At 39.4% G+C, this 19428-nt stretch overlaps 1 protein-coding gene across 1 annotated transcript in view; it reads left to right on the forward strand.

The window, feature by feature from the left end:
• Positions 1–18393, forward strand: part of LOC148847901 (Nucleotidyltransferase family protein) — a 31232-nt gene extending 12839 nt beyond the window's left edge. The window contains exons 2-6 of the mRNA XM_088950641.1: positions 10142–10513; positions 14086–14309; positions 14422–14485; positions 17156–17352; positions 18002–18393. Coding sequence (XP_088806767.1) covers positions 10142–10513; positions 14086–14309; positions 14422–14485; positions 17156–17352; positions 18002–18215 — 1071 coding nt within the window. The 3' untranslated portion in view covers positions 18216–18393. The remainder of the gene's footprint in view (positions 1–10141; positions 10514–14085; positions 14310–14421; positions 14486–17155; positions 17353–18001) is intronic.
• The last annotated feature ends 1035 nt before the right edge of the window (positions 18394–19428 follow it).

Raw genomic sequence — 19428 nt, forward strand, 5'->3', positions numbered from 1 at the left:
TCTCCCAGTTGCCAAAGAAAGTCTCTCATCAATTTTTCTAATTTCTTTTCTTCTCTAGGTGGTATCCTAAAGACAGAGGTAGTTGGTAGGTAGATTTGTGAGGGTAGCTCTTATCAAGGTGATCCTTCTACCCAATGAGATACAACTTTTTTTCCACAAAGCTAACCTCTTTTCGAATTTCTCTATCACTGGAGTCTAGAACCTATCCCTAGGATTTGCCCCTAATGGAAGCCCTAGATAGGACATAGGCCAAGAGGATACAGTACACTCAAGACAACTTGCAATAGCCAATCTCCTTAGTCTCCAAGTTGACCCCCGCTATGCAGCTCTTTTCTAAGTTGATTTTCAAAAGGGAGATTTCTTCAAAAGTTTTAATCAACTCCTTTAGGTTTCCCTCCTCACTATAGCCTCCATTGTAGAAAATCATCAAGTCATCTGCAAACTGAAGATGGATAACCAGAATTTGGTTTTTGCCTATTCTCCATCCCTTTATAATCTCTTCCCTATTAGCTCTAATGATAATACGATTAAGAACATTGGCTACCAAGGTAAAAAGGAAAGGTGACAGAGGATCCCCTTGTCTTAAAACCCCTATTGGTTGGAAAAAAATCCTTTACCACCCCATTTAATAGGATGGAATAATGACAACTACTAACACATCCAACTACACCACCTTTCCCCAAACCCACACTTCATCAAAACCTCCATTAGAAATTGCTAGTCTCCAAATCATAAGCTTTCTCAAGGTCTAGAATGTTTTAAAACGCGGAGGTGTTCCGCTACCTAGGCGTGAGGCATAGTTCAAAATGCAAGAGGCATAAGCCTCCGGTACACAAGGCACTCTCCTTAAGAGGAGGGGGGTTAGGAGGAGGATGAAGAGGAAAGGGGAATCTCATTTTTTCTTTATTTTTAATAAAAACCTTTTGTATTAAGAAGAATAAAGATGCATAACATTAGTTGAAAGGGGGGGGGGTCTTGTCGAAGCGGAGGCGGAGCAAGACCCCCCTAACTCAAAAAAAAAAAAAATTTGGGCTGCACCTAAAAGGGGGCAGGGGGGTCTGGGGGGCGAAGCCCCCCAACCGAAGGGGCAAGGGGCAAACCACTTTCTTTCCCCTTATATTTTCTTCCCTTACCTTTCCTTTCCTTTTCTCTTTTTTTTTTTCTTTTTTTTTCTGTTTTTTATATCAGATGTGCATGAGGTGCACGAGGTGTACGCCTCTAGCATGCCTCATGAAAAAAGCACAAGAGGCGTACGCCTCAGAGGTGTCAACGCCTTTGGCATATGCTTCAGAGCGTTTTGGGAGCGCCTCGCTTGGAGGCGCCTTTTAAAACACCTCTTTGCTTAGATCTATCCATCTCCTCCACACATCAAAATTTGATCAACTATTTGTCGTCCTCGAATGAAGGCCCCTTGTGCTTGACTAATGATGGAGGGGAGGGCTTCTTTAATCCTCAAAGAAAGAACCTTGGCCAGAATTTTATAAATACTTGTCACCAAGCTAATGGGTTTGTAGTCTTTAGGATGGATCGCATCGGATTTCTTTGGGATTAGCACAAAAAAGAAGCATTAATGCCTTGGCTAACTAAGTGCTTATATGCAAACTCCTTAAAGACTTCACATAAATCATCTTTAATGACCTCCCAACAATCTCGGTAAAATGCTATGGTGAATCCATTTGGGCTTGGAACTTTTGATCTATCCATTAGGAACACCATGCGTTTAATCTCTTCTTCCTCAAAGTTCCTCTCCAGCCACCTCTTTTTCGCTTCATCTAGTCTTGGCCAGTCTATCCCTTCCGTTTCTCTCCTCTCATTCGTGGGTCTATTATAAATTGATTTAAAGTGGTCCACAAACTTCTTGGCAATCTCCTCCTGATTAGTGAACACCTCTTGGTAGGTTTCTGCCTACCTCAAGAGCTTCTTCGAGGGAGCTCAGGCCTCCTACAGAAGAGAAGAGAAGAGACGATGGTTTTGGTGGTCAAAAAAGGTAATCCCCTTTATTGCTATTCTATTATTTATAGCCCATTACATCACATTGGTATGATTCAGTTGTAACTAACTGGTTGACGTGGTCCTCTCACGTAGGTCTTCGGATAAGGTTGTATGGATATCGTACTGCTGGGCTGAATAGTGGTAATGGTCCTAGTTGTGCTCCTATCAACTCCCCCCACCTTGAGATCAATCTTGGCCTCAAGATTGCCTTTGGGAAATTCATGCTTCAATCGAGAGTATTCCTCCCTGGTGGCTTCTTCTTTTGGCAGGCTGGTCCACACTACCAGGGATTCTTCTATGTAGTACCTCCCCTTGCGTACCCAACGGAAGTCTATCAGCTTGTGGGGCTCCATGACCATGACTCCCTCATCAGTGAAGGCTGGGAGGGTTGCCTGAGTTTTGTCCCCTTGACCCACTTGTTTCTTGAGTAGGGATACATGAAAGATGGGGTGGAGTTTGGAGGATGGTGGAAGTTCTAGCTTGTAGGCGACTGACCCGATTCTCTCCAAGACTTTGAAGGGTCGATAAATCCTGGGAGCCAGTTTCTGCCATGCTCGCTTGGCTACTGTGGTTTGTCGGTAGGGTTGGAGCTTCAAGTAGACCATATCTTCAGGCTGAAATTCCAAGGGACGGTGCTTGCGGTCATATGTATCCTTCATTACCTGCTGAGCCCACTGCAAATTGTTCTTAAGCTCCTGCAGGATTAAGTCTCTGCTGGTGAGGTATTCGTCTATTGCAGCTACACAGTAGTGGAGCCTGTCTTGTAGGGGAGAATGGCGGGGGGGGTCTCTCCCATACAAGGCCTTGAAAGGTGTCATACCGGTAGTCACATGGTATTTGTAATTATACCACAGTTCTGCCCAAGATAACCACTTCAACCACTGTTTGGCCTCTGCCCCGCAAAGCACCTCAAATAGGTCTCGAGGCACCTATTAACTACCTCTGTCTGCCCATTAGACTTGGGGTGATAGCTCATGGAATGAGCTAGGTGTGTCCCTTGGATTTTAAAGTACTCTGGTCAGAAATGATGGAGGATGGTGTTCCATGCAATTTTGTGATGTCTCTCACGAACAGATCTGCTACCTGTGCCGCTGTGAATGGATGTGATAAGGCTGAGAAGTGGGCATATTTGCTAAGTCTGTCTACCACCACCATGATCACTGTCTTGCCTTGCCTTGAGAGGGTGGCAAGCCGGTGATGAAATCCATGGTGACATTGTCCCAGACCTGATTTGGTATCCTAAGGGGCTGTAGGGCCCCAGCTGGTTGTTGGGTATCATATTTCTGCTGTTGACAGGTTGGGCAGCTGGCCACAAAGGCCTGCACATGCTTCCTAATTCCCCTCCAATAGTAGTGTGTTGCAATGTGCTGATAAGTCCTTAGTACCTCTGAGTGACCGCCTTCAACAGAGGAATGAAATAACTCTAGAATAATCAAACCCCAACAATTTGGACACCCATTTTTGCTGTTCTGTAAGGAGATGCTGTTCCAACAGATATTTGAGGCTCTGTTGATCGGTTCTGATGAATGAAGTGTTGTCCCATGAGGTAGTGGCGCCATTTAATGACTGATAGAACGTCAACCATTAGCTCCTTAACATAGGTACATTGGGCCTTGGCGCGAGGGGAGAGAACTTTACTGAAATAAGCCAGGGGTTTACCCCTTGAATCAAAACAGCTCCGATGCCGGCGCCAGATGCATCGCATTCTACCACGAAGGGCTGCTCAAAATCTGGTGGGACCAATGTCAGCGGAGTGGAGACATCTGTCTTCAAGGAGCTGAAGGCTTGTTGGGCCTCCCCCGTCCAGTGGAAGGCGTCCTTTCGGAGGAGTTGAGTCAAAGGAGCTGCTATCAGCCCATAATCCTTGATAAATCGTCTGTAATACCCAATTAGGCCTAGGAAGGCCCACAACTGTCTAACTGTAGTGGGCCTGGCCCAATGCCTTATACTGGCTACCTTCTCAGGATCGAGTTTCACCTCCCCTTCCTCCAATACTCGACCAAGATAATGTACTTGACCCTGCCCAAAGACATATTTGGTGGGCTTGGCCGAAAGCTGATTTCACCTTAGCATATCCAGGGTTAGCTTCAAATGTGGAAGATGTTGCTCCCAATCAGAGCTATAGATAAGAATGTCATAAAAAAATACTAAAATGAAGTTACGAAGATAGGGCCTAAATATGTCATTCATGAGTGATTGGAAAGTTGACGGTGCGTTGGACAAACCAAACGACATGACTAAGAATTCGTAGTGGCCATCGTGAGTCCTGAAAGCTGTCTTATGCACATTGTCACTATGGACTCAGATCTGATGATACCTGGACCTGAGATCCAATTTTGAGAAAACCCAGGCCTTTCGTAGCTCATCTAGTAGCTCATCGATCAAGGGAATTGGGAACCGGTCCTTAACGGTGATTGAATTCAATGCTCGATAATCCACGCAAAATTGCTAAGAGCCATCCTTCTTCATCATTAGTATAACTAGGGAGGAATATGAGCTATTGCTAGGTTGTATGAACCCCTTTTGTAGGTGGTCTTGGACTAGGTGCTCGATTTCTTGGCACTGATTGTATGGGTACCGGTAGGGCCGTACATTTGCTGGTGCTGCCCCCGGTACAATGGGAATCCGATGGTCATGAACTCTTCTCAGGAGGAAGCCCTTGTGGTTCTTGAAAGACGTCGGGGTATTTGGCTAAGATTGCTTGCAACCGTGGATCTGGATTGCCCATCCTACCTTCATTGATCGTGGGCTTTAGATGTGGGCCAGGAGTGTAGGCCCCTAAGAGCATCAAGGTGGGCCGGTTTAGGTCCCAACTGGTTTTGATTATAGAGTTGAGGGTAGCTGGTTGTGGAACCAACAACTTGGAGCCGCCTAGAGTTATGGTGCGATCTCCCCTTTGGAATTCCATGGTTAGTTTGGACCAATCACAAACCACCTGACCCAATTGTTGCAACCACTGTACCCCAAGCACGATGTCGGTCCTACTGAAGGCCAATGTGTACAGATCAACACAAAAGACCTCCCCATGGATGACTAGCTCTATGTCTGTACAGACCCCTTCACATGGTATCTAACTTCCATTGGCAACTTGGACATTGAGCTTAGAGGTAGGTCTAATGGTCACCCCCATCTAGATGGCCAAGTCATCTGAAATGAAATTCATGGTACTCCCACTATCCACCAGAATAGATACCTCTTGACCCTTCAATCTACCCATGACACGCATGGTTTGAGATGACGTGAGGCCTGTGAGGGCTTGTAGGGAAAACTCGGGCGGGCCAAGCCCGAATATCATATCAAAGCTAGTTGGGTTGTCTTCTTCAAGGCCCTCCATCGCCTGCTCTCTCTTTCGACCCATCTTTCTGTAGCAAGAAAGCCTGCTGGGCCTTACATCAGTGACCTGGGCCGAACCGTTCGTCACAGTTGTAACATAGGCCCTTGTCCCTACGGGATGTCAGCCTTTTGTAGGGGACGTTGGGCTTGAAGCCTTGATTCTCTAGTTTAGCAGGCCCATTAGTGATTGGGTCTGGGCTGGTTCTGTTTTCAGGGCCACGCCCCATCATAGGTGTCTTCAAGAGGGGTCCCTGAAGGCGACTCAGTGGTCTTCTGAGTCTGCCAATTTTTTCTTCATAAAGCCTGGCTAGGCCTACAACAGCCATGATTGTCAGGGGTTTTGCATGGATTTCACCTCCACTCGAATACCCTCCGATAAAACTACCCAACAGGGCATTTTTTGGCCACCCCTATACCCTTGAAGATAAATGCTCAAATTCCACCTGATATTCTCACTGTACCAGTCTGTCTTAACTTAGTCATTTGTTCATCGTAGTTTTTGAATCCAGTGGGTCCAAACCGCACACATAGAGCATCGGTAAAATCCGCCCAAGTCACTTGGGGATGTGACCGGCGAAACCACTAGAACTAGAGAATTGCTTCTCCTTCCAGATGGATAGCGGTGATTGAAACCCTCTGATTTTTGGGTATTTCATGGCACTCAAAGTACCTCTCAGCCATATAATCCACAGTACAGGGTCCTCACCTGAGAAGTTCGGGAAGGTGATTTTGGTCTGCCGCAACACTTCGTTTCCTCCAGATCGGTTGTTGCATTGTCTGCTACCTTCTCCTTTGCCTTTTGTGTTCTCACTGATGCCTTCTCCAGCTTGGCCAAGACCGCTGATAGTGCCGCCTTGATCTCAGTGATATCTCCTTCTAGTTTCTCAATACGGTCATCGCTAATGGACGCTCTTGTTTCCACCATGATGTCGACCCAAGATTGGGATCTGATACCACTTGGTAGGTTTCTGCCTAGCTTAGGAGCTTCTTCGAGGGAGCTCAGTCCTCCTACAGAAGAGAAGAGAAGAGAAGAGATGACAGTTTTGGTGGTCAAAAAAGGTAATCCCCTTTATTCCTATTCTATTATTTATACCCCATTACATCACATGGGTATGATTCAGTTGTAACTAACTGGCTGACGTGGTCCTCTCACGTAGGTCTTCGGATAAGGTTGTATGGGTATGATACTACTGGGCTGAACAATGGTAATGGGCCTAGCTGTGCTCCTATCACCTCTCCTCCAATCTTTAGCTTAGACACAAAATTCTTTCTCCTCCTCCCATTAGCCACATCATGAAAAAACTTAGTATTAAGAAAAATGAAGATGTATAGCACTAGTTTAGAAGATGCATAGCACTAGGTAGGGTAAGCTGTTTAAACTAATGTTTTAAAACATGGAGGCGTGATGTGAGGCGTTCCACTACCTAGAGGCATGAGGCGTAGTTCAGAATGTAAGAGGTGTAAGCCTCCTTAAGAGGAGGAAGAAAAATCTCAATTTTCTTTATTTTTATTAAAAAAAAATTTATATTAAGAAAAATGAAGATGCAAAGCACTAGTTGAAAGAGGGGTCTTTTCCTTTTCCTTATCTTCCCTTCCCTTCCCTTTCATTTTCTTTCTTTTTCTCTTTTTTTTTTCTCTTTCTTTCTTTTTCTTCCCCTGCTCTTTCTTTCCCTTTCCCTTCCTTCCCTTTTTTCCTCTTTTTTCTTTTCTTTTTTTTTCTATCTTTTTACATGAGGTTTGCATGAGGCGTACACCTCTAGCATGCCTCATGAAAAAAGCATGTGAGCCTATGAGGCATACACGTCAAAGGTGTTAGCATCTCTGGCATACGCCTCAGGGTGTTTTGGGGGCGCCTCGCCTGGAGGTGCCCATCTAGGCATACACCTCCCACACCTTTTAAAACATTGGTTTAAACTCTAAATTTCATAGGTATAATTGTGCAACCTATGATAGAGTAAATTACCCATTCAACACCAGATTTTAAGATTCATTATAATGATTAAAAACAACAGCTCAATTTGTAAAATATAGTGAAGAAAGGTGAGGCACACCCTACAAAATGTGCTTCTCCTATGAACCTAGTAGGGGCACACACCTTCATGGGTTTATCCAGGTTTCTATTCAGTTACAATTTGTTTCTGAGTGTCAATCTGAGCTATTAGAGGGAGATCGAATGTCTTGTGTGTAATCTATAACTAGACTTGTTTTAGTTGATCAAATGGATGAGAGTTAGTTTTGATGTACATGATGTGATATCTGCAGGTTTGTGTCATCTATCTTCTAATTATCTAATCAAGCGTTACAAATTTTTTTATTGGTATCTCTAACACAACAATTGTTGTATCTTGTTTCTTTATCTAAAGGTTTTCTTCTATCTTTATTATTATTATTATTGTTTTTTCATTTTGTTGTTTCCCTTGTTGTTTTAATACTTGGATTTAGGTCTTCCCTCTCCTTGAAGTGTCTATTTTATTTGTATCTTTTTTCTTTGATTGTTCTAATAAATCTTTTCTCATTATCAATAAAAAATCTTAATTCAGCATCTGTCATATATTTCACCTTTCATTATAACTCTTGTTGAGTTGGTCCGAGTTGTTTTTTTATTTAGTTAGGAAGTTGTTGGGCTTTAGGCCCATTAGTTTATGTTTTTTTTTAAGTTGTGACCGTTAAGCTATATTAGTAGCCACCCTACTAAGGGCATCCTTGTAATATCTCATCCTTTATGTTAAGTATAAATATAATGAGAGGTTGGTGGCTAGGGTTAATTTTTACGATCCTGGTTGACTTCCTACTCTTTCCTTCTTCTCCTTTCTTCTCTATTGCTGAAATCTTCATCTTCCTCCTCTTTCCTTTCATAAGAAACTCGACTAAATCTGCAATTAGTGATTTCTACTTGGTATCAGAGCAGGCCGAAGGTTCCTTGGGTTGTTCTCTCATGCGGCCCTAGATCGACCGATTGCATGGTGATTTAAGAGGCTGATCCAAGCTCTCAGGTAAGCCCAGTTTTTGGATTTTTTTGGTGGATCTGTGTGCCCTATAGCTGGTCTAGGTTTTCTCATCAAAATTAGGAAAAACTGGAGAAAGGGGAAGAGTCCTGTTTCTGATGGACTCTTCAATTTTGACCTAGGAAGTGCGCCTTAATTTTTTAGGGTTCCTTGGAGTTTTCTGTAAGGGACGATTCAAGTCCTGCTTGATTTGGAGGCTTCTAGAGAGAGCGGTTGCCTCTTCTCTCTCTTCTCTCATCCTATAGAAAATGAATATTTTGTGGGAAGAAAGTCTAGGACACCAGAAAGGTGTTGGTGGTGCCAAAAAGTGTTTTGTTTGATCTTGTTGCAAATTTCAGTTATTTTCATTACTTTTTTTGAGAAGCATGGAGGGCCATGGAGTTGAAAATAAGCCCGGGAGTGAAATGGGACCAGTGGGAGGAGGTACTGGAGACCCTTTCGGGGCTGGGACCATTACTACAGTTAGGTTGGATGGTACAAATTACTTAGAATGGTCACAATCTACAAAGATGGCCATTGGTGCTCATGGGAAATTAGGGTATATCACTGGTGAAGAGGTGAAACCCGAAACTAGCAACTCCTAGTGGGTACAGGAGAATTATATGGTGATGACTTGGTTGTGTAATTCCATGTTGCCCTATATAAGTAAAAATTTTTTATGGGCAAATACAACTAAAGAAATATGGGATGGGGTTGCAGAAACCTATTCACAGAGGGAGAATGTTGTTAGGGCTTATCAGTTGAGAAATTAGATTATTTCTACAAGGCAGGGAGATAGACCTGTTGCAGCCTATTTTTCAACCCTTAAAACCCTGTGGTAGGAGATTGACTATGTAGAGACATTTGCTTGGAAAACCACTAAGGATGCAACTACCTATCAGAAACATCTAGATAAGTATAGGGTGTTTGAATTTCTTGTTGGCCTTAATCCTGAGTCTGATATTGCACGACAGCATCTTTCTAGGGACAATGTTACTCTCTCCCAGGCATATGCCTTTGTGTCAGGGGAGGAGTGCAGGAGAGATGTGATGATGAAAAATCTTATTTCTGATCAGTCTGCCATGGTAAGTGTTGTGAAACCTAAACAAAATGGAGATCGGGGTGGCTGTGAAATCAAGAAGGAAGATTAAAGAGATTTGATCTGTGACTACTATAAGAAGCCTAAACACACAAGAGATACTTGCTGGAAGCTTCACCCATATCTTGTGCCGACTAAATCTGCAATTAGTGATTTCTACTACTCTTACTACTAAATTTCTTATAGTAGAATGTGCTACCCTTCTAATCCTCATCAGTCAAATCCACTTACTCTATCCCCATTTATTTACTCTGAATAGTTTCGAGTAAAATGCCACTTTTACCTTCTTCATGGATATTCTGTTTTGCCAGAGCTAGGATTCTTTTTCTTCTTTTTCTTTTGTTGAAATTGCATATAAAGGAAGAAAAATGTATTTCAATGTTGTAGAAGGATAATAGTGCAAAAAAAAAAAAAAGGTTGTGTTAGTCCATATTTTGGAGAAATATTTCCTTAGGTTAGTTTCTGGTCTATAAGGCTCATGTTGGTGCTATACATTATAACTTTTCAGTATTGCATGAGACTCTGCAGTTGTACTATTAATATTACTTTCATCTGCATGATATTAATTCCATGCTTTTGCTCCCTTTAATGTTAGACTTGATGATAAGCTTTCAAATTTATTTGTGCCTCACCCATCTGGGAAGGTTAGATGTTTGTAATCCCTTTCTTATGCTAAATTATTGTAACTGAACTCTGTTTCTCACTCTCGCACACACACTCTCTCTCTGGTCAGGATATCAGGTCAGATATATTGAGAGGACTCCGAGTACCTGGCCAGCGGATAAGAAACAATAGAAGAGTATTGGAATGTCGCAGTGACATAGAAAGGCTCAATGCCCCTTTCCTTGCAATTTATGAATCTCTAATACCAACAGAAGAAGAGAAGGCAAAGCAGAAACATCTACTAACATCATTGGAGAAACTGGTCAGTAAAGAATGGCCTAGTGCTCGATTGTTCCTTTATGGATCTTGTGCCAACTCATTTGGGGTTTCCAATAGTGATATTGATGTTTGCCTTGAAATTGAAGATTCGGATATTAGCAAGTCTGAGATTTTGTTGAAATTGGCAGATATGTTGCATTCAGATAACCTTCAGAATGTGCAGGTGAGTTGGTTATCAGTATGGACTCTCATCAGCTTTTCCATATCGAAACATCAAAGAATTCTATTTTGTAAACAAGGGTAAACTTTTGAATTTGTTTATTAACCACTTTAAGGAGCACTGTGGGTAGTCATAGATTTAATGGTTCTTCAAACCCATCATTCAAAGTTAAATACACTAGCAATCATTTATTTATTTAATCTTCTCATTAATACATGGATGTATGACCAAATTGTCATATCATTTAGTGCCTTATTCCAACTGGCAACTATTTTGGTTGTTTCATCATTTCTAGAGGTTGAATTCAAGAAAATTTGATATGGATTTTTAGGCTGCTGTTAACCCTTAAATTTGAGCCTAAAAATCTCAATTTGTCCTAATAGACAATGCTTGGAAACCTTAATGGATATTATCTATAATGATGCAGCAACTTCACCATAATTTCTTGCTTCTTAATGATCACAGTTGTCAAGGCGATGCCTAGGCGGGAGCCTAGGCGACAGGGCGCCCTTTGAGCTCGCCTCGCCTAATCGCCTAACAGTTTTCTACTTCCTACTATAAAATACTTTTTTATTCACTCTTTTTTGAGACTATAATTATAAAATAAACATTATTAAACTAAAATAATCATTTTGTGTGTTTATATACTAATTTCTTTTTATTATTATTTTATTTATTAGGGTTTAGTCAACACAAACATTGCTAAATGCTGTATTGAATCCCCAAAGACTTAAAAACCTGAACCAATAAGGAAGAACTAAAAATTTTATCTAATCAGCACATTTTCCTCTTCCATACATGGATGAGTAGTACTACTACTACTACTATTATTTTCTTATTTATTTATTAGTACTACTACTCCTCCTACTCCTACTCCTACTCCTACTCCTACTCCTACTACTACTACTACTCCTACTACTACTACTACTCCTAGTAGTAGTAGTAGTAGTAGTAGTAGTACTAGTACTAGTACTAGTACTAGTACTAAGGATATCCATATTTGATACATACACTTTGGCTTTTTGATCATGAATGTTAAGCTCTATGTGTGTGTGTTTCCTAGTGAACATTGAACTTACATCTTATAGGACTTTTGTGCAGTATGGTCCCTATCATGTAACGTTGTACTACGATATATTTGTTGTACAGCACTTTGTAACAGGGCTTCTGGGATTATAAAATTAACAAATATTTGGAAGTTAAATACCAAAATCTGTAGCATTCTAGAATAGAATGCTTAACACTCTAAAGTGAGTGTCAACAAGGTTCTTGTGAAACTTCAAAAGGACTGAATTACAGCATAAAAGAGAAAACACCAAGAAAAGGGACCGGTGAGAATTAGAAAAGCAATTATATGATTCCATAGTAATAGGATACAGATAAGAACTTGGAAAGATAACAAAGTACAGCAAAGAAATCTAGGAAAAGTAATAAGACTAGTACTGATAAAAAAAAGTAACAAGACTAGTTAAAAAGAGGGGCTTCTAATATTATGTTCAACATGTAGTGTAGGCATGCCCATGGACTTGCTTCATAGAGGGCTACTTTGCCAAGATTGGTTCATCATGGTTGAGATATCTAGCATTTTCTTTCTCTAGGTTTTACACTTTGTTTTTGGAAGTTCATGGGCATTTCACCACATGTTGAACATAATATCAGAAGCTCTTCTCATTTTTACTAGTCTTATTTACTTTCTTAGACTTCTTTTCTGTATTTTATTATCTTCCCAAGTTCTTATCTGTATCCTATTGCTATGGAATCATAGAATCACTTTTATAATTTTCACCAGTTCCTTTTTTGGTGTTTTTGCTTTTTTGCTGTAATTCAGCCCTTTTAGAGTTTCACAAGAGTCTTGTGCCACTCACTTTAGAATGCTAGGCATTCTATTCTACAATGCTATAGCTTTTCTCGTTTTACTTCCAAATATTTGTTAATTTTACAAGGCCAGAAAGCCCTGTTACAGACTGCTGTATATATCATAATACAGCGTTACATTGATTTTCCCAACCTATAAAAGGAACTGGGATTAATTTCTTTGAATTCTTTAAATACAGGACTCAGTAGTCCACACAGCTCAGTATATGTTCACCCACATTTGAATTGTTGAAGAGCTTTTAGAGGCAGCCTACTAAACCCCTTGTTTCTTGGATCCTACTGGTGTCTGCAACTTGGTTAGCAATGATATTCTGTCTCTCCCTTGGGAGCTTAGATTTTCTGTATTCTTATGCTTTTAGTTTTCAGTTGTGCATATTGACATGAAAATTGTTGATTAAGCATAACTCTTTTATTACAGTTGGATGTGACTTTTTAGTTCCTTTTCTTCTCTTTCTACTCAGGGGATTGATATTTTTTCTGTCTTATTTGGTAAAGATTGTATTGGGAAGGATGCCATGTAAGATGGAGCTGATTTTGCAAAATTTAAAGAAAATGGTTTGAGTAAAATAAACATCAAAGATCAAAGTGGTTAACTTGTATTTGTAAACAACTTTTGACATACATCCAAGCCATTTGTATTCATTTATCAAGTATTGGCCTTCTAATGAGGAAGAAAGTGGATTGTTGCATTGATGTTGGCTCCCTATTTTTGTAGTTTTCATGACAAAAAATAACTTGTGTCTAAAAGCAGTAAATAAGAGAAACCAGGACCTTCAGGTATAGGAGCAGTCAAGGCAATCCAGGACCTTCGGGTACAGGAGGGATCTTGAGGAATAAGGATGGCGACATTCTATCCTAATTCTCAGGTCCAGTAGGTTATGGAGACTCTACTAGGGATGAGATATTAGCTGTGGTACAAGGACTACAGATTTCCAACCAACTTGGAGTGACTAATTTGATAGTTGAAGGAGACTGTAAGGTGATAGTGTGGGATGGATGTCGGACCCAGAAACTGTTGTTTGGGGATATAGGGATATCATCAAAAAAGTCAAATGGCTTATGAGAATCATGTCAGTTAGATTTCAGTGGGTTAGTAGATCGGCAAATGCTTTGGCAGATTCTTTAGCTAAACAGGGGGCTTCAAGGGATTCTCTGTTTTTGGCTAATCTGAAAAGAGTTGGGTTTGGAACCACCTTTAGGGGGGGGGGGATAACACCTCGTGCCTCCTCTTAGGGTGCTTCATGCTTGTACTATTTCTATCTCTATTTAATAAAATACCATTTATTCATAAAAAAACAGTAAATAAGAGAAACTAGAAGTTAAGAGAAATAGCTTATTAATATCCCTATATGATGAGTGCTTCTGGTCAAGGTGTCAGATAATGAAATAATGAAATTCACACTAAAAAGTGTCTGATATGACATGGTACCAATTTACAGATAACCAGGTACATTATCAAGCAACTTCTTTATATCTATTCATCTTTGAACATCCTAATGGTTAGTTTAGATTTACGTCAAACCAAACCTTACTTCTTTTGTATCTTTCTATTTACAATTTATGCTTGAGCTTGGAGTGTTGTTTATTTAATTGGTTTTTTACTATTTAATTTCTCTTTTGCATCTGTAATGCTGATAATATAGCTTAAACGTTTGGATGCAAATTTCTATATTTGATCCTTTTTTTATCAATGACTACAGGCACTGACACGTGCTAGGGTCCCTATAGTGAAACTTATGGATCCTGACACTGGAATCTCATGTGACATTTGCATAAATAATGTTTTGGCTGTTGTTAATACGAAGCTCCTTCGAGATTATGCACAAATAGATGCCAGACTAAGACAGTTGGCTTTTATTGTGAAACACTGGGCCAAAAAACGAAGAGTCAATGAAACATATCAAGGAACATTATCTAGTTATGCGTGAGTTACTCACGAGCTCACATGTACATTATATACTCAAAGCTAACATGCTTTGGAGGTGTACATATTTCTTTATGTGAGATAATGATTATGCATCTTTAATTGCTTTCAGGTATGTCTTGATGTGCATTCACTTTTTACAAACACGCAAGCCTGCTATTCTTCCGTGCTTACAGGTAGTAGATTTTGTATCTATTCTCTTTATTATAAATTATACAATGCTTTTGTACCTTGAGTTTTGGTGCTTCATGTGTGAACTACATAAATGGTGCTGTTAAGTCAATGTCATGACCATCTTGTTGTTCCTTGGGCTGTAGAACTAGAACCACACAACTGATTAACTTCCTTCTCCTCCTGCCAATCTGCCATGGCTATGGATGCTAACTTTTGTCTCTCTTCAAAAGCTAATATGACCACTGACCAGGTCTTGAATCACTCTAAATTTTATTCCATCAGTGGAGTATGGGACCACTTAAAGTTGTTCTTGGCATTCAGTTCAAGTTGTACAGAGAACAATAGGATGTCTTGAACAGGTTAAATATATCTTTATTTTTCTTTCCATTTTTATTGGATGGGAGATGGAATCACTAAAGAATGAAAGAAATAGGAGGAATTTTTCATTTGTGTCTGTGCGTGTGTGTAGGAACTAGGAAAGCTAGCTAATCCTAGTGTCAATCTTATCACCATGGATAAATGAAGAACTAGAAAAAGTGAATTGGAAACAGCTGAAGGAATGAAATAACCATACTGTATTTTTTTCACTTTGTTTATAAACTGATGCAACATCTTCTATTTCAGGGGTATTTGTGTCATTTGTTGAGTCATTTGAATGTAAGACTTGAGAGTCAATACGAGTTTATGGGTGTTCCATCCAACCAAGTCACTGTGATGCTTTGATGATTCATGTTACAAGAAATGAGTCTTCTGAATTTTTTCCTAGTAGGGTTTTGGTACATTAGGGTTGAGTTTCATTCATTATAATCAATTGTGGACATTTTTTTAAGGAAGAAGAATCCTTTTTCTGGTCTCTCCCACAACTAGTCAGAAAGCATTAAAGCTATTTCTACAAATTTCTTCTCACTTAGGTAAAAAAAATGTGCCCACCATTATGATAGTGATTGAGATACCGGAATCCTTTGCACAGCCAGGGACCCCGACCCCACTCTGGGAACGATTTATACGCTTGCAATTTGACACAAGCATACCTAACCTCAAGGAGTGTGTCATTGCAAGCTTGTAATCCTAGTGGGTTGCATCAAAAGAAGGCCACACTATTGTATCTTTTTTCCATAATTAATGGAATTTTCCCGTTATTGATAAAAAAAGCTTCCAAAGTTAGGCATTTGATAACTGCTGAAATAGGAGCTGAAAGAGAGGTTCTGAAAAGCTTCCAAATTTACAGAGGCTTGATTCAACATTTCAAGTCTGTCTTATAAGTGAATTAATTGCTTTTTGATGTCTTTTAGTGAATAAAGTAGTCATGTAGTGAAATATATATAGGTAAAATGGTTACCTCAAAATGCCTTTCAGCAATTAAGGGGGGCTTGTGCCTTACTTAATTGCTTATTCACTAATAAAGTGACAAGAAACTCAATTTTAAGCTAATTCCACATTTCCACTTTCAACACCTATTTTAGCAGTTATCAGATGCCTCCTAAATCTTTCATTTGGGGCTGAATCCAGCCTTCCATCTACTAGTTTGCTTATTTATTTTGCTGCACCATATTTTTCCATTGAAGAAGAAAATAAGGGAAAATATGAAACAGTGGAGCCCACGGGTCCCTGGCCGGTTCAGTCTTACCCTAAAAACAAGAATTCCAAAAAACGGTCAAAACCAGCTAACTGGATGGTTTAATGAGGGAACCAATGAACCGGTTGCCTGGGTCACTAAATAGTTGAAATTTCAAAATGCTTATGGCAAGACTTGAACCGATTACCTCTTATTTATGTGTATTGCTCAATAACCATTAATTCATTTCTTTGTGTTAATTAATGACTATTGTATAGCTACATACTACTTTATTACACATGTATTTTAAAGAATATGTGAGTTAAGAGGCTTTGAACCTTGGTCATTTGCTTTAAAAAGTAAGGAACTCGCCATCCATCCATCACATTCCAATATAATATAATTTGCAAAATATATTATATTATTTATACCACCCACAGTATATATACATATATGCAGCATCATCACAGTTCGACCTTTGTTTTGGCCCTGGTTGAATCTCTGAACTGTGAGCTCCCTTTTCCAGTTCTATGCCTGCTCCAGTTCTCTGAACATTGGAAATTCATTTTATTCCTGAGGTCTCCTTTTTTAAGAAATCTAATAATCTAAATTCTTAAAAATTTCTCTCCTTCCCTATTTGTATAAAGAAATTGTTGAGTCAGTGTATGTTTTGGGAAACTCTCCATCCATCAGCTGCATTTTATTGTTTCACTCTCTCGTGAATTGTCTTCAGTAATTACTGCTGCTTGACTGGATGTTGGTATAGAACAAAGAATGGATAATTGGTTGAGTACCCTAATTGTATACTGATCTGCCATTGTTTATCATGGCACATTTAAATATCTTTTCCTGCTATGTAGCTCTTTTTCAATATAGAAGGGGCAGGCAAAATTTGTTTGGTTCTGAACTATTTCAGTTATATTTATATTCCTTTATCGGCAAAAGCTTTTTCTATCCCCTTTTAAAAGCATTGTTTATAGGTTGCCAAGTTATAGCCTAATAATGCCATCTTAAATGTACTTGTGGCTTGCTCATGTTTCTGACTGTTAAAGAGCTGTTGTATCCTCTCCTATTTGAGGATTAACCCTCTTAATTCATGCTGTTACTTCCATGCCAGGAAATGCATGCAACTTATACTGTAACAGTAGATGATATTGAATGTGCTTACTTTGATCGTGTTGAGGACCTTCGTGATTTTGGATCCCGCAATATAGAGAGTATCACCCAACTGGTATGGGCATTTTTTGATTATTGGGCTTATCGTCATGATTATGCGAATGCTGTTATATCTGTCCGCACTGGAAGCATTATCAGGTAAGGACTTCAGTACAGTATTTCTTGCATTATCTATACACTCTACCTGCAAACTTTATGCTTGTCTGGATTTTGCTGGAGCTTTTGAGATTATAACATTTGTTTATTCTTAAGAGATCACAGCATTAAAAAGTCCTTTATGGGGCATGTGCTAGCGTTTGTTGAACTATTGACCTCAGTTACAGAAACTGTGGTCTTTCTTTCTTACTTGCCTTTTCTCTTTTGATGATTGATTAATGCTCAAATGTCTACATTCTCAAAATGTTTTGCATTCTCAAATGTTTACCATCCTTAGTCTTAAATTGTAGAGAAAACGTTGCACTGTTGATTTCACAGCATTTAGCAAAGGGCCTATTTTCAATGTTGTTCTGTTCACACATGATTACACAAGGTTCTTAATAACACTTGCCACCTTTTCCTCATAGTTGTTTGCGGTGGGAGAAATGGGCCAAATAAAAAGCTTCCCCTACATGGCCAACTTTATTTTAACCATGTGGAGGGGAGGAATCTTCCTGGGTGATTTAAGAATGTTCACTAAACAACTCAACTAGCGAACCTGATGTATGATCTAAATAAGAACCAGAGTTATTGCACCATTTTTTTGTCTTCCTAGGTGATTATGAATTGCATGTAATGTTTGTTCATACAGCAAACGCGCCAAGGACTGGACAAGGCGTATTGGGAATGACCGCCATTTAATATGCATAGAAGATCCTTTTGAAGTGTCTCATGACTTGGGCCGAGTTGTGGACAAGCATAGCATAAAAACTTTGAGGGAGGAATTCGAGCGAGCTGCCCATATCATGCAATTTGATCCTGATCCTTGCGTGAAACTGTTTGAGCCCTATGTGCCTTCTAGTTAAGCATATCCTTGATTTGGTTGTTCATGCCTTCGCTGTAATTACATTTTACACTAATTGTAAAGTTCCTTATCTGTTATTTTGCTCTTATCATTTGCCTTTGTTTTTTGTTCATCTGTATTGAACCAGTGGATCTGCCATTAGATATCCTCCCTGTAAAGAAAGTTAATGATTTTCTATACGTCTATGGCATATGCTGTTCCATCTTTTTTATTTGAATTTGTGAATTATTTTGGTGATATTGAGTTGAGGCAACCGCGGTTGCAAAATTTACTCAATCCAAGAGACTGGGAATATTAAATTTATTGATTTGTTTGTCTGAGACCTTGTTTCATCAACGATGCGTGTTTTCAGGTGAACCCTATCAACCCATCTATTCTGCTGTTGCTTCGGTGGAATTCGAAATTTGTCCTCACAGCCCTTGAAGTCGTGCATTGGGAATATCACCGTACTTATATGTTTATGTTCTAAGGGAAGATATTCTTAATGCACGGTATGAGAACACATTTTTATGGTTTAGTATGTTTAAATGTTTCAGGATCCGCTATATGGTATGACAATTTAAACGGTGGGGTTGAATGGGCCAACCCATCATAACTCGTCATCATCATCCATGCCTTTTCCCAATTATATGGTGTTGGTTACTTGAATCCCGTTTTGTTAGTTTGTTTTATTTAAAGTCATTTCCACTATTAAATTTATTAATGCTTAAATCATCTCTTACTACTTTTACCCATGTCATTTTTTGTCTATCCCTAGCTCTTCTAGCCCCTTTATTGTGTAAGAATCACTTCTAATTAACGTTGTTGGTGGTCTTCTATTCCCATACTCAAAGCATCTCTCTCTCTTTCATTTTATCACCTATTAGAGATATTCTTAGATTCCTACAAATAACTTCATTCTTAATCCCATCTTTTCTAGTATTTTATCAATAACAAAAAGCTTTATTAATGAATAATATTTGTGAAACTTTAATTATAGAAAAGGGGGAGGTAAACTATCTCAACTCCCTAACAACAAAAGGACAAAGAACAAACTAAAAATTATCCCAAAACAGAGATTCCTTAGCCACCCCTTGCTTAGCTAACCCATCAGCCATTGAATTAGCACTTCTCTTCGCCCAATTGTATTTCACCTCTATATTTTTCTTCAGCCATTTAATTTTTTTCTTTTCATTGTTGTAGCATCACAAATAACTGTCGTCTCCAACAATTGG

Source organism: Nelumbo lutea, chromosome 6, assembly GCF_056320005.1.
Source record: "Nelumbo lutea isolate HS-2025 chromosome 6, American lotus-T2T, whole genome shotgun sequence".
Taxonomy (NCBI): Eukaryota; Viridiplantae; Streptophyta; class Magnoliopsida; order Proteales; family Nelumbonaceae; genus Nelumbo; species Nelumbo lutea.